Source organism: Alligator sinensis, unplaced genomic scaffold (genome assembly GCF_000455745.1).
Source record: "Alligator sinensis unplaced genomic scaffold, ASM45574v1 scaffold1165_1, whole genome shotgun sequence".
Lineage (NCBI taxonomy): Eukaryota > Metazoa > Chordata > Crocodylia > Alligatoridae > Alligator > Alligator sinensis.
Genome location: NW_005842477.1, coordinates 381372 through 395311, shown reverse-complemented (window position 1 = coordinate 395311; position 13940 = coordinate 381372). Strand labels below are relative to the sequence as shown.

The 13940-nt window shown below is 49.1% G+C and overlaps 2 protein-coding genes across 6 annotated transcripts in view; one reads left to right on the top strand and one right to left on the bottom strand.

The window, feature by feature from the left end:
• The window catches only part of RUSC1 (RUN and SH3 domain containing 1), a 9693-nt gene extending 7514 nt beyond the window's left edge, over positions 1 to 2179 (top strand). The window contains exons 9-11 of the mRNA XM_025212633.1: positions 184 to 754; positions 1001 to 1462; positions 1619 to 2179. Coding sequence (XP_025068418.1) covers positions 184 to 754; positions 1001 to 1462; positions 1619 to 1787 — 1202 coding nt within the window. The 3' untranslated portion in view covers positions 1788 to 2179. The remainder of the gene's footprint in view (positions 1 to 183; positions 755 to 1000; positions 1463 to 1618) is intronic.
• Positions 2180 to 6707: 4528 nt separating this feature from the next.
• The window catches only part of ASH1L (ASH1 like histone lysine methyltransferase), an 85391-nt gene continuing 78158 nt past the window's right edge, over positions 6708 to 13940 (bottom strand). For all 5 annotated transcript variants that reach the window (XM_014523332.2, XM_014523333.2, XM_025212659.1 and 2 more), the window contains 6 exons: positions 11496 to 11634; positions 11057 to 11229; positions 9988 to 10154; positions 9604 to 9644; positions 8503 to 8804; positions 6708 to 7653 (listed from right to left, as the gene is read on the bottom strand). In XM_014523332.2, coding sequence (XP_014378818.1) covers positions 7562 to 7653; positions 8503 to 8804; positions 9604 to 9644; positions 9988 to 10154; positions 11057 to 11229; positions 11496 to 11634 — 914 coding nt within the window. In that variant the 3' untranslated portion in view covers positions 6708 to 7561. The remainder of the gene's footprint in view (positions 7654 to 8502; positions 8805 to 9603; positions 9645 to 9987; positions 10155 to 11056; positions 11230 to 11495; positions 11635 to 13940) is intronic.

Sequence of the window (13940 nt, the reverse complement as noted above, 5' to 3'; positions counted from 1 at the left end):
CCCCCCCCGGGGCGCGGGGCGCCGAAGCCGAGGGCCAAGGCAGCACCGACAGGGCCAGCCCGGAGCATGGTGCTGCCCCTGATGGCCTGGGCAGGGCAGGCCTCCTGGGCACAGAGGACAGCACGAGGCCCCAGCTAACAGCAGCTGCCACCAGCCTGTTCCCCAGCCCACGGGTGGGGGTCTCGCTGCAGCAGACCTTCCAGCACGTGCTGCAGTGGGGTGGCCGGCTCAGCCATGTGCTCACAGGAGCCGACGGCCCCTCCCAAAGCCCTGAGCATGACCAGGGCCCTCGGGGCACCAGGGCAGGGCTGGGTGGCTGGTGGGGGCAGCTGAGCCAGGCCTCAGCGGTCTACACAGCTTCTGGCAAGGAGGACTTCCCCTTCACCCACTGGACAGCGCTGCGAACGGCCCCAGGGGATCCCAGCCCGTCTAACGCATCCTGCCGGGCACCAGCCAAGGGGCCCAGCAGCACGGAGCTGCAGCCTCTTGAGGCCAGGACTGGCACCAACACTACGAGCCCAGACTCTACCAGCGGTGCAAGGGGCTTGGGGCTGCCCGTGCAGGCCACAGCCAGGGAGTCCACGGGCCCCGGGGACCCCACGCTGCCACCGCCTGCTGCTGGAGACAGAAGCCAGCCTGTGTTGGAGGAGCCTGGCTGGGGGAAGGGTGCCTGGCTGGGCCGCCTCTTTGGAGCCACCTGTCCATCTGCCCGAGGCCTTCCCATGGAGCCCGACACCAGTTCAGCCAGACCCAGGTAATGCCCAGGTGGGGCTGGACAGTGGGAGCCCCCTGCACTGCGGCCTGGCTCTCTCAGGCTGCCCAGTGGAGCAGGGCCACAAGCAGCATCCGAGGGCTGGGTTGGCCCAGCAGGATCCACAGAGGGACCCTGGGGGGTAGAGGTGGTGGCAGAAGCAGCACACCTGCTGCACAGTCCTGTGCCAGGCATGGGCGAGCCCCCGATAGACACACGAAAGAGCTCTGAACCCCTGGCTCTGGTGTGACTTCGCCTGCCAGCTCTCAACTCTGCCACAGATGGAGCCGTGGGCAAGAGCCCCTGGGTCAGCTCGATACCCACTGCACTCGCATGCCCGGTGCCAGCTGTGCTCAGAGCCAGTGCCCGTCCCATGCAGTGCGCCCCAGCTCCAGGCCCGGCTGCTCGGGGCAACAGCAGAGTTCAGACGCTGCCTTGGAGGGTGGCAGGCTCAGCTCTTTCTGCTGGCATCTGCCTGGGGCTTCTCAGCCCCCATGGGGCCCTGGCCCCTGACGCCCTCCTCCCGGGTCCGGGGGGGCAGCGGGGGTGCCGGCCCGGCTGGCGACTCCCTCTGCTCTCCTGCAGGAGACCCTCCAGCTGGCTGCGCCCCCGCGTGAGCGTGCTCTCCTTGGTGAGGAAGGGGACGGCCCCTGAGCAGCCCTGGCCTCCAGAGCAGCAGAAGGAAGGGCCTGACTCACCTCAGCCCCACAGGTGAGGTGGGGCCTTTGGGTGCTTGGGGCTGTGTTGGGCAGGCTGCGGTGGCAGGTGTCCAAGCATATGGAGGGCTGGGGCTGGTCTTGGGTACAAGCGGCTTCATGGCCCCAGGTGACCCGGGCTCGCACCCCTAATGCTGCCTCTTGTGTACAGGGCAGTGCGGGCGCTGTGCGACCATGCAGGCGCCGGGCACGGCTACCTCAGCTTCCGCAAGGGCGACGTCCTGCAGCTCATGGCCACCGTGGATGAGGACTGGATCCGCTGCTGCCACAAAAATGACACAGGCCTCGTTCCTGTCAGCTACACTTCCCTGATCGTGTGAGGGGGTATGGCAGGGAGCTCCTAGCTCTGCCCCTGCCCCAGCTCTGCAGGCAGCTGTGGGGGCACCCCAGGCCAGGGGCTGGCAGGGGCTGCATGGCACTGTCCCTCACGGGCACAGCCTGGCAGTGCCCTCCCTGCTGGTGCCCGGCTGCCCCGCCATGCCTGCGTCATCCTGGCTGTGCTCATGGGCTCCTGAGGCCCCACGGCCGTCACCCTCATGCTGCCCCCATGCTGCTGCTTGTGTCCTGCTGCCTGCCACCTTGCATGCCGTGGGCGGCCCTTCCCTCCATGGCCACGCCAGAGCTGGGCTCCCACTGTCCCCTGGAGACAGCTGTGCCCACAGAGCCCAACGTGCAGCCTTGGGTGCGGGTGGAAATAAAGATGTGTGTGCAAGGCAGGGTGTGTGGCTGTCTCCTTTCTACCAGGCCGCGTGAGGACCTGGGTTGGGCGTGCAGGGCCAGGCCACAGGACCGGGGATGCTGGGGTTGGGGGGGGCAATCAGGGAGCTCATGGGTGCAGGGCATGGAGGGGTTTGGTGGGGTGCTGGCAGTGATGCATGAGCTGAGTTAGACCAGGGCACTGGGGGCAGGATGGTGGAGGAGTGCTGGGGGATGTGCAGCACCTCCCTATATTTGCCTATAGGGATTAGGTGGGGTGAGGTAGTGGGAACAATGTGGTGGGGGTGAGGGCTTGCATGGAGAGAGGGAGGGTGCCATCAAATTGGGGGAGGGCAGTGCAGAGGGTGCCAGAGTAGGTGCAATAGGAAGCACAGCAAACCCCAGCTGGTTGGTGTGGGTGGGTGTATGTGTGGGTGGGGCACGAGAATGACTGCATAAGAGTCCCCATGTTGCAGGGGCTGTGGTGTGGCTCTTATACCAGAACATTTGAGAGCTTTGGGGTGGCAGGCATGGCTGTACTTGTGATGTCCCCACCAAACCCTTCATATGTGCAATGTGTGGACCTCACTACAATGCAGATCACCCCCCACCTCACCTTCCCCCTACAGGCAATGGCCAGGTTCCTGGACAGACTGATTTGGGGGGGGATGGGGCCTTTGGGACATTGCTGGGGACTGAGATCACCAGTGCTCTAGCCTTGTGTGTCCCCCCACCTGCTTGAGCCATGTGTGTGCACATTTGTGGGTGGGAGGAGGCAACCCAGGCTGCCTGAAGTACAGGAGGGCCCAGCTCATGCTGTGCTTCCCTTCTCTTCACTCAAGTGTTTGTGTGTAAGGATGGGTAGACCCCCTTGGGGACAAGCCCCTTCTTGTTTTGTGCAAGCAGCTCCACATCAGTCTGCTTCCCCAGGCAGGAAGCTTTCCTGGAGTCTCTGGGGCCAGCACAGCCCTGTGAGCAGCTGGAGATAAGCCAGCAATGACCTCAGACACGAACCAGTCATTTCTCGCTTGTGAACAGCAGAAGGCACAAATGAGCACAGATCTAAGGCAGTTGCAAGGCCAGTGTCAGCCTCAGGTGCATTACTTACATCCACCGAGTCTGCAGCTTGTGGCAGAACATCAGCACTAGGCTTGGGTGGGGAGCGAAGCCTTTCCAGTTCCAGCGTCTGTGGGCTCGTGACCCACCCCCTGCTCTGGGTGCAGGTCAGGGCTGCATTTCCTGCTTGCTGCAAGTGAAAGTATTGCATGCAGGAATTTCTCTCCAGCAGTGCTAAGCCCCAGAGACTGAGCCGAGAGCTCCCTGCTGGAGAGCTGCTGCTGGCATTTCCTTCAGCACGAAGCCTGTGGCGTGCAAAAGCATTCTCTAATTTGAAATGCTGAGGGCCAAAACATAGCTGGAGCTGATGATGCACTAGTTACGCCCTGGCATCACCACTGTTCTCTTCCTGTTTGGATACAAGGGAGCCTCACCATCTGGCCGCACAGACTGCAAGAGCCAGATCCTCAGGCCTGGGAAAGTAGGTAGCTTCTACTCCCAGGGGCCAGCTCCCTGCCAGCATAGCCTAAGTGACTTTTTTGGACCAGCTCTTTCCAACCCTTTAAATTACTTTAATGACACATGAGCCCATGTTTTTGGATCTGGTGCGTGTTCTGCATGGCAAGATAAAGAGCTTTTATCTTGTTCCGTTTTCATTTCAGCTCTGGAATTCGTAGGCAGACACAGGGATACTGCATTTGAAATGGAATATTATTCTGCTTGCAATGTGCCTTGGGTAGGTTTGATTGAACTTCATAACCATCTCTGGATTTTGAAATGGGGCTGGGCTGGCAGGAGATCAATCCAGGTACTGTTCAATTAACTTTTTAATACTACAGCCCTGGAGGTGTGGTCTGCAGTGAGAAGGGAAGGCAATTAAAGTGGGTCAGAAGCATTTAAATGGTGGTTCAGCAAGTCAGCATAGACAGCTGTGATCCACTATCCATTTGCTTCTAAAAAAACACCATCAAGAAACCATTCTGTCCTGTGCGAGAGACAAATGGACAGCAAATGTGTTTTTGGAAACCGCTCCATTTCCCTGGGAAACATAGGAATTCCTGAATGTAAGGGAGGTCTGGAACAAGAGAAGAGCAGCCGAAGCACCTCAAAGAATGCAAAACAGCCTTCTGAACAGGAGAAGGTCCTAACCCAGGGGACAATCTGCAGACACCTTGCCTCACAGTGCCAGCAGCTGAAGCAGTGTGAGAGAAAGGACTCTGCAAACTTGAAGGAGCCACAGGGAGGTCATGGAATCAAAAAAGTAGGGCCGGAAGGAACCTCAGGGGTTCATCTAGTCCAACCCCTGCTTGAGAAAGGATCGTCCTGAAATATCCCCAAGCACCTGATTTCTACATCCCAGGGGTGTTACATGTTCCAGCCTCACAGTGTTCCAAACTGTCAGGAAGGAGCCAAGAGACCTGAGAGAGGGGAGTAATACATGGCTAGGCCAACAGCTCCAAGGAAGTCAGGCTGCCACTTGCACTTCTGAAGTCATTTGCTTTATGGCCCCTTCCTCTTATAGGAGTCATAGTCCTTCACCATGACAATGCACTACCTGGCACACCCTCCAATCTACCATTTGGGGTAGCAAGTATGCTGCGTGTGGTGCCAGTCAGTGTGCACTTTCTGCAGTCGACAGAAAATACCTGTTTTGGATTTAGCAGAAACTGGGGTCCTGTTCTCAGGGTGTGGAATGTCCCTTCAATTTGAGCATGAGCATCGCATGCCCATGAACGTGGTTTAATGATGTACTAACCTGCCAGCACATCCAATCAAGGTTAAACAACTGTGCTCCCTAGCTTCCTAACAGTGAATGCCTTAGCTGAATGCTGCTGCTCTGCCTGGGCTTCTGCATCTTCACTGCAACTCCTACCAAGGCGGACTAAACACGCAAACTGCCAGCGTGCTCCCCACCGCAATCTGCTTGGCTGCAGAAAAACATCAGCACCAAACGCAGTGCGCCCAGAATGCCAAAATTTATCAGCCAATGAATGGAATGGGATATTCCCAAGGAGATGGAGCAACAATTCTATTTTAACAAGGGTTGAAAGCTCCTCTGAACACATGACAGGAACTGTTGAAACAAAAGAGGCAAGAGAGTGAAATCAAAGACATCAAAGAAAACCCCACAAGTCATCAATAGGAAAAGTTTTTCCATTTAATACTAGACTCTCTCAGGATTGAGATGCAGGCTTTTTATGCAATTACATCCAATGTTAAAATTGGTAATACATAATTTACAAAGATTAACATCAAAACAATGATCTATTTAGATATGCTTTGTAAAAAGGAAATATATTAGCAGCATTTATTTTCAGCAATCACACAGCCTACACCCATGCAGACTAAGAGTTCGTATCTATTTGCAATAATGTAGTGCTTCCTGGTCTTAAAACAGCGATCCTGGTGACACACTGGTCTTTTCATTATTATAAAATAACCGAAAAATAAAAAAAGTCATTAATTTCTACACCAGTAAGAAAAACAATTCTTTGCACTTACCTAACATTTGATTGTCTAAAAAACATTTTGTTTAGTCTTTCAACAAAAGAAAGATAAAATGACAGAGCTAGTGTCTCGCTTCTGTACGCACTTTATTTTTTAAAAAGTTTTTAGTGTTTAACACCATTTGAGACAATGATTTCTGTTTTAAACTAAATGAAACAACTCAAGATTTTGGACATGCGATATTCCTACTACACGCATGAGTATTTTATACTCAGGGTTCCTGGTACTGTACAGTGCTTCTCTACAGTAAGAAAATATTCCAAACTATTTTCTTATTTCTTTTTTTTTTAATAAAATATTTTTTTCTCAAAGGGTTTTTTCCTTTCTTTTTTTTTCTTTTTAAATCAACACATAAAAGTTAATGGAATGAGTCATGTTCCACTAAGAGTAAAATAATAATTATAATAATAACAAGAATGTACATTAGGACAAGCTTGGTCCATTAAAAAGGAACATGTAACTACCGTATTGCTTTACATCCACGCAGCAGATATATACAACTTGGCACATTAAAAACTGTTTTCTTATAAGAACATCTAAAACAGGACTGTATATGCATATGTATGTCTGAAAGACAAAAAAAGCAAAGCCATTTTAAAGGGGCAGTGTAAGCCTACTGCACCCTCCCTTTGCCACTAACTGGGATTGACCCAGAGACAGATAGATGATAGCTTCACGGCACTGGATATTGGGGAAGGTTACATGTAATACAGTGGATCCTGGCCCAGCACTAGTTTATGGTAAACTATGGCAATCACAATTCATGCAGTGAAAAGTCAGCGCCTTGGCTGTAGCTTTTGGGTACAACACTTTAATGAGGGCAGAGAGAGGGAGGGGTAAAATACACTGTCTCTTTAAGAGACGGACGTTTCAGCTGTACAGGTAGAACACAAGAATAGTGTTATCAGTGGATATATTCTACAGGTCACAACAAAGACGCGCTCTGAATACTGCTTGACGGTTCATGTAGTGAGGGTTTCTTTTTTTTTCTTTTTTGTTTCTTTTTTTCTTTTAACAGGTTTTAAATTTGCACAACACACTGGACACACAAGAACCACAGCTTATCAAAAAAACCAACAGCAATGGTGTCGTCAGGATTCAACCTGCTTTATAAAACTTCTCTGCAGAAAAAAAGTGAAAAAAATCCCCCCTCCCCCCCACCCCCTTTCAGGATGTGGAACAAGTGCCTTGAACAGCCAACTGTCGCTCTACTCCTAGATGACCAAGGATGTTTCCTCTCTACAGACCAAAAGGAGCATCCACGCACTGGCCGTCCCATGGTAAGCATTTTGCACATTCTGGTACACTGCTTTCCCCTCTGAACTTGTGCAAATTGGAGGCCACACCTTTAGGGTAGCCTTTATTTTAAGCCACTGGGCTTTCACCCTCGCTATAGACTTCACATACTGGTGGTGTCAACAGTATCTTGTACAATCACAGGTGAGCTGGCGAGGACGGGAAATAGTCTCATCAGAGTCAGTCCGTCCTCATCCTTCTATAGGACCCCCCCCCCCCCCCTTTTTTTTTTCCCTCCGAGCGGGGACATTGAGCAAAAATAAATTAAATTTGACCACCCTGGACAAATAACCACGAGGTTTTCTCAGTACCTAACATCAATACAAGGCACGCCCAACAACACACACACCATACGAGCACTGCAGAGCAGGGCAGGGCCACTCCCTGCCCAGACACCTAAGTGCTAACTGTTTGTATATTTGTCAGTTTTCTTCTGCCCTTTTTTCCTTGGCCAGTGCACAGGAAGTGGGGGGGCTTTCCCAGTCAGTCTCTAGCAGACCTGGTAGTGGACTCCAGACCACAGGCTCTTGCTGGGGCATCACTTCCTGAAGCTGCTCTCTGGGATGGTGAGAGTACGCCGCCTCAGTTTTCTTCCTGATCCTTCCTCCAGCAAGTAAGTGACATCAATAGCTGCAATAGATGACAGAGTTCTTAGTAAAGAGCTGACATTACTCTGCCTGAGGCTCGTGCATTAACCCTCCTGTTACGTGACAGAGATATGCGATCTGCTTGCTTTGAAGGCAGGAGCTCTGATTCTGGCTGTTGACCCAAATTCTCTCTGGGGAGGTCTATGCAGCAAAACGGATGTGTTACTGTAGCCCAGGCAGATGCATGCATGCTCATTTAAACCTAGCTACCACAGGCAACGAGGCTGTCAGGATGCTATGATGCAGGCTTCAGCAACAGAGTACATGCTCTCCAGAGACTCTGGCCACTTTGGAATGAAGGCATGCATCTTCACTCTAGTGTAGCACGTGGTAGCTGGATTAAAGCAAGCCTGGGTACTCCTGTCCAAGCAAGAGTTCACTTAATTTTGTCCTGTAGACATGTCCTTTGAGGCTAAAGGGAAGTCAAGTCAGGACCTGATTCAGACTGCTGAAACAAATGACTCTTTCAATCCACTTCAAATTCATTGGGCTCTAAATAAAACCCTTAATCTTCCCGCATCTGCCCCTCTATTACCTCAGCTATAAAACAGAAATGATAATAATTACCTACCTATTTTGGGGAAAGAAAGGAGAGTTAAGTAATGACAAAGCACTCTGAGGATACCTACAAGTCCTGTACCAACTGCATCACTTAAGTCAGAAATTTAGTAAAGTTTGTTCATCTCCTGCAAGTGCTTCAAAAGGCAATAATTTTTTTGGTGCAGAGACCACTGGACAGACATTACATCCAAGCCCAAAATATCTGCATTACTAACATGTCCTGCATGACCCTTAAAAACAAACTTAGAGGGAGAAATGGCTGATCTCTCACCATTTTTCCCTGGGATTTTCTCTAAGAGGTTTAGCAGGATCTGATTAAGTCTCTCTCTCTGAATATGCCGCCTTTCCTCAGGAGTGCACAGCTGCCTCGTGACGGAGCTACTGTCTTCCACTTTTTTATCACTCTCACAGCCCTCACTAGACATTGCCTCCTTCTCTGGCTCCTCAAGGGTAGGCATCTCACTGGAAGTTTGTTCTTGGTTCAGTAGCACATCCTCAATGAGTGGAAGAGGATCCTCATCTTGGTTCAGGTCTTTGATCTGTGATTTTGAGCGGTCTGACTTCCAAGATGACCTACAAGGGAGGGAAGAATGTAAATGTCTTTCGTTTTCAGGCAGTTGACTGAAAGATAAATTCTCCATAGTTACACTCCCAAGTAGCAAAGGGCTTTCAAATTCTCTGTTGTTTGCAGCCAATCACAGTGGTTTCTATTGGTAAGGGGAGTTCTGAGGCCAGACCCACTACTTATGTAAGAGAAAAAAATGATACATGACTAGTATCATCTGACCCTGCAAGGCTGCAACTGTTACCTACTTCCTGAGGCTGCTTCTGCAACAAGCTTTTGAGAACTAAAACAGATTTATCTTCTCAGGCCGCAGAAGTCTCTATTGTTCCAAATTGCTTGAGCTCTGCCTCCACTGAGGACTTATAGCTATAGCTTTCACAAGGCCTGATGGGTGTTTTTAAAGCTCATAGTGATACAGAGACCATCAGCCCTCTACATCTGGGAGCTATGACTACCCAACCCTCTGGGTAGGCATCTCAGCCTCAGGCAGAAAAGCTCAGGAGGCTACTGTGTTTTTGCTGAACTGGACCCTAGGCTCTCCCCATGACATGATTCAAATTATCTCTGCTCACTTTTAAGCTGAACCCACAGACCGGATCACCCTCTCAATGTTTTCTGAGACTCATACCTAGCTCCATTTTTTTTGCTATCCCTCACATTCCCTATCATTTGTTTTATCAGTTTGTGTGAGTATGAGGGTATTTCCAGTTATTTAGATTTACTGAATCTTGGGGACATAGGGTGTTTCATAAACAAAAAGCATTATCCAACCTCTTGTCCATGAACATCCCAGCAGATAGGACTCACCTGCCTCCATTTCTCTTGTAGTTGTCTGGAACATAATGAGGCTACAACAACAACAAAGGTCTCAGTTAAAGCAAACACTAAATTACTCAGCACTGAACAGCATATATATAAAGTACCAAATGAACTGCAGTGTGAAAGAAGAGCTAGCTTATCTCAGACAATGGAGGCAATGGTGCCCAAGTAGAAGGGGTTGTGACCTATCACTTGAAGGATAGACCACATGCCCCCCTCACCCCATGGTACCAGTTCCTACTACTACATGTCTCAACACTGAAGCCATCCAGGCCTCTAGGTAAATTTCAAGCCAGTAGAACACACTGCTACAAAACGGTCATGCCCTCTCTCCTACTAAGAAGCTGGACAGTCATTAGAACAGGCACTTACTGAGAAGTCTCTCTTGGGCGTGAGTTTCTTGGGAAAGTGGTCAAAGGCATAGGGCTTGGTACATACAGGATAGCGATTTCGGTGGATCTTATAGAAGAGGTGCGCCGATTTATCAAGGCGATAGTCACAGATATACACATCCTGCTCCTTGACTCCCTTTGGCCTCCCTGAAGTTATGGGGGGGGGAAAAAAGCATGTTGGAAAAAAAAGGCTTATCTGATCCTAGAGAAAGCCCACAGTATTCCAGAGCAAAGAGAAACCATGCACTATGGAAAAGAGATGGAACTAAAACCACTTTAGTTCTAGAATCTCAGCTACTCCTGTTCTCGTTCACTGAGATTAATACACAAGTGAATCTCTAATTCAGTGCAAGAAGAAAGCTTGTATATTGTAATCGGGGGGGTCAAACTTCCACCCATGAGGCTCCCCATGGATCCAGAAATTTGGCAATGGGAGAACGGTGGCAACAGTTGCGGCCCCCCCTGCCAAATTTCTGAACCTGTGGGGAGCCCCACGGGCTGCATAACACAGCCCTGTGCGCTATATGGGGTGCACAGGTCCTAGTAGAGGCAGCACAGGGCCTGATTCCAGTGTGCTGGGATGGGCAGAGTTGGTGTGGCCCCAATGGGGGAGCAGGGGGCCCAATCCAGGTTCGCAGAGACAGGGGAGACAGTACAGTAACTTATCCAGTACTGGGCGCTGCACTTCAAAAGGGATGTGGCCAGCCTGGAGAGGGTTCAGAGGAGGGCCACCCGCTTGGTGAGAGGACAGCAGGACAGGCCTTACGAGGAGACTGAGGGACCTGAACCTGTTCAGCCTCAGCATGGGGAGGCTGAGGGGGGACCTGGTGGCTGCCTACAAACTCATCAGGGGAGATCAACAGCAAATAGGCAGAGCCCTTTTCTCCCCAGCACCACCTGGGGTGACGAGGAACAATGGTAATAAGCTGATGGAGAATAGGTTTAGGTCAGAGATCAGAAGGCAATATTTTACAGTTAGGGTGGCCAAAATCTGGAACCAACTTCCCACTGTGTTTTATTTTATTTCTCAGCATGTAAAGCCTACTTACCTTTACAGTAGGTATAGAGGTCCAGGACACAGCAGGTCCCCACCACAGCCTCCAAGGGGATAATCTCATACAGTGGCACACGAAACAGCTCATTGTGATAGAACTTTCGGGAAGGAGAGTGGTGTGTTTCATGTGGACGGAAGTAATGATGACCAAAAGCAAACCGCTCCTCTCTGTTGACAGGTAAGAGAAAAAAAATGACAGACGAGTCTCATGACAGTGATTCAGACTGCTTTTAAAGCCCTGCATTCATTACACAAGCAAGCCTTGTTTTTTCTAGTTTATCCTTTTTACTAAATGTAAATAATACTTATAGTCTAACTACTTAAAAAAAAACCCAACCTTTTACCTTGCACTGTCTATAACAAACTTCTACAAGCTATTATGTTTTTGGCAGATAAAAGGAATACTTAGAACACAGAAAGTGACTTGAACTTACTTCTCATTTTTCCAGAGTTTTTCAATGCGGAAGATATCAAGTTTCTCCCTGTTGATGTGGGATAGCAGCCGGTAGGACTGCCGGACAGGGTGCCCATCTGGAGTTCTTCGGCTGTCTCTCATCAGATATACACAATCACCTGGCAAAAGGCACAATACATGCAACCTGTAAGGAACTAATTATAAGACATGATGGACCAAAAATACAGAGGAAGCTGGCTTTGTTAAAACTAACGTGACAGCTGCCAAACATTTAATTTTAAAAGACTAAAACATAAGTGATGCAGAGCCAGAAAGTTAGCAGTTGGTTGCCTTCATCTTCATAAAGATTCTGAGAACTAAACATAACTTAAATTATATGTCTCAAGTCAAAAGTGAAGGCACATTATAAAAAAAGATCCATTATTGCCAAGTAGTAACTGGAATAAGGTTTTGGCTAGTAAAACATGCTATTCAAATTATAATAGAGACTGTGATAGTTTAAATGAATAACTAACTCTTTCCCTATTCCTTAAGAGGGAAGTATCTATTCTCTAGACAACAGGTCACTGCTGACAAACTAAACAGTTGACCAAAAAACCACTAAGTCCAAATGCAACAACCTTGTTGGTGAGTCCACAGCACTTCCAGAGTTTGCTTTAGCCAGGCAAGCGACCTTCTGAGGCACCTGCCCAGACCCTTAAATCCTTCTCCAGACCTGCTCTGTTGTGATCCTATTCCACCCGGGCAGGTGCATCTATGTTGTGTTCGTCCCTGAAGCATGCTCCAGAAGAACTAAGACTACTGGCTGCTTTGAGTAGGAGGGGACCCAACAGCCGAGTGGTGAGGGCATGTGCACAGGAAGTAGAAAAGCTAGGTTCTTGACCCCCCTCACCCAGAAGGTGCATTAACCTACAGCAAAGTGCTCTAACCACCGTGCCATGGGCTATGCATCCTCTGTGCCATGGGCCAGGAAAGCAAGGGAATGTGGCTTAGTGGGCACTGCCTTGTGTTCTAGTCCCTGCTCCTGCCTGGTGGATGGTAGTGGAATACCTGTTCCTCTCACAGGGGACAGGAACAGGGATCAGAACCCAATGCAGTCCCCATGTTACTGAGCCACACTCCTTTAGGATTCTGTACATCTTTCAGCCAGTCACTTTATCACTCAGCTCCTACCTGTAAAATGGGCATAACATGACTACCTTTCTCCCTTGCTGTGAATGACAGGTCTATTTAGATGGAAAGCTCTTTTGCTGAAAAACCACCACTTTTTATTATCGTGTATTGGCACAATGCCCTCAGGAATTAGGCTCTTATCTTAGCTGAGGACCTCTTAATGCTTCTGTTATATATGTAGTAATTGCTGGTGGTCCCATGCCACGTTTTCTCCCTTGCATAAGCTTTCATCAGTAATACTCACAAAGAAGTTGGAGATAGTCAGAGGGAAATGCCAAAGAAATTCAAAGTACCATTCCAAATGCTACAGGAAGTATTGTGCAATATTTTAAAACTATTTCCATCTGTGTTTTAATGCATTCACAATGAATGAAAACCTCTGAAGGCCCCATGATTGACCCCTTCACCTGAAGCCATTAAGTGTTACTATGCAAAGCCTTGGAAAGCTAACCTCCTTTTAATTGCAGAGAGAAACTGGCTTTTTAAAACCAAGAAATCAGTGATAATCCATTTGAAATCTCCTCACAGACTGAGAAGACTAAGGGCATCTTAAACTAATGCCTTCTTTCCTTCAGTTCAGGGCAAGTTCTGTCTCTACCTTGGTTACTTCCAAAGCTTCACACAACAGATGCCAACAGACTCGGGGGCTCTTGGCTGACAAGCCAAGTTCAGCCAAGCCCTCCAAGTCTCATGATCCCTGGGTCTCCTTACTGAAATCTGGATTCAAATGATAACTGTAAAACAAACACCATTGGCTGAATACGTACACATTAATAGGAGACTTGTAAAAGCTTTTCCACCACATATATAGTCTCTGTTTTAGAGTTTTATGTTGCTGTCTGTCACTCTAATAACTAAGTGCAACATACTGCAGTATTGTAAGAGACTGATGGTAAAAACAAAAGCGTTCCTCTGCTCCTGTGGCCTATAACATCTGCCCTGCTCTGCTAGGCTGAAGGAACACTTATACAGCAAAATGAAGTCGTGGCATTATTGTGACCAGCAGTTCCTATGCTAGCTCTGATCCAACTTGAACATGTACGAACAGGAGCGAGGACATGGTGTCAGGGATTTGCATGCAGGTTAACAAACAGAGTGCAAGTACACCCAGGACCTGCATATGTCCTCTGGTGACCTGCCTATGCTGCTGCATCTTCACTGCTATAGTTCTCCATGCCAGATTAAAAGTAAGCCTGCGTGATATGTACCTTTGCTAAAAATCAAACCTTAATTTTGCTGCACAGATGTCCCTTGGATCAGGCACTATTTTTCAAGAACACTTCTCTTTCCT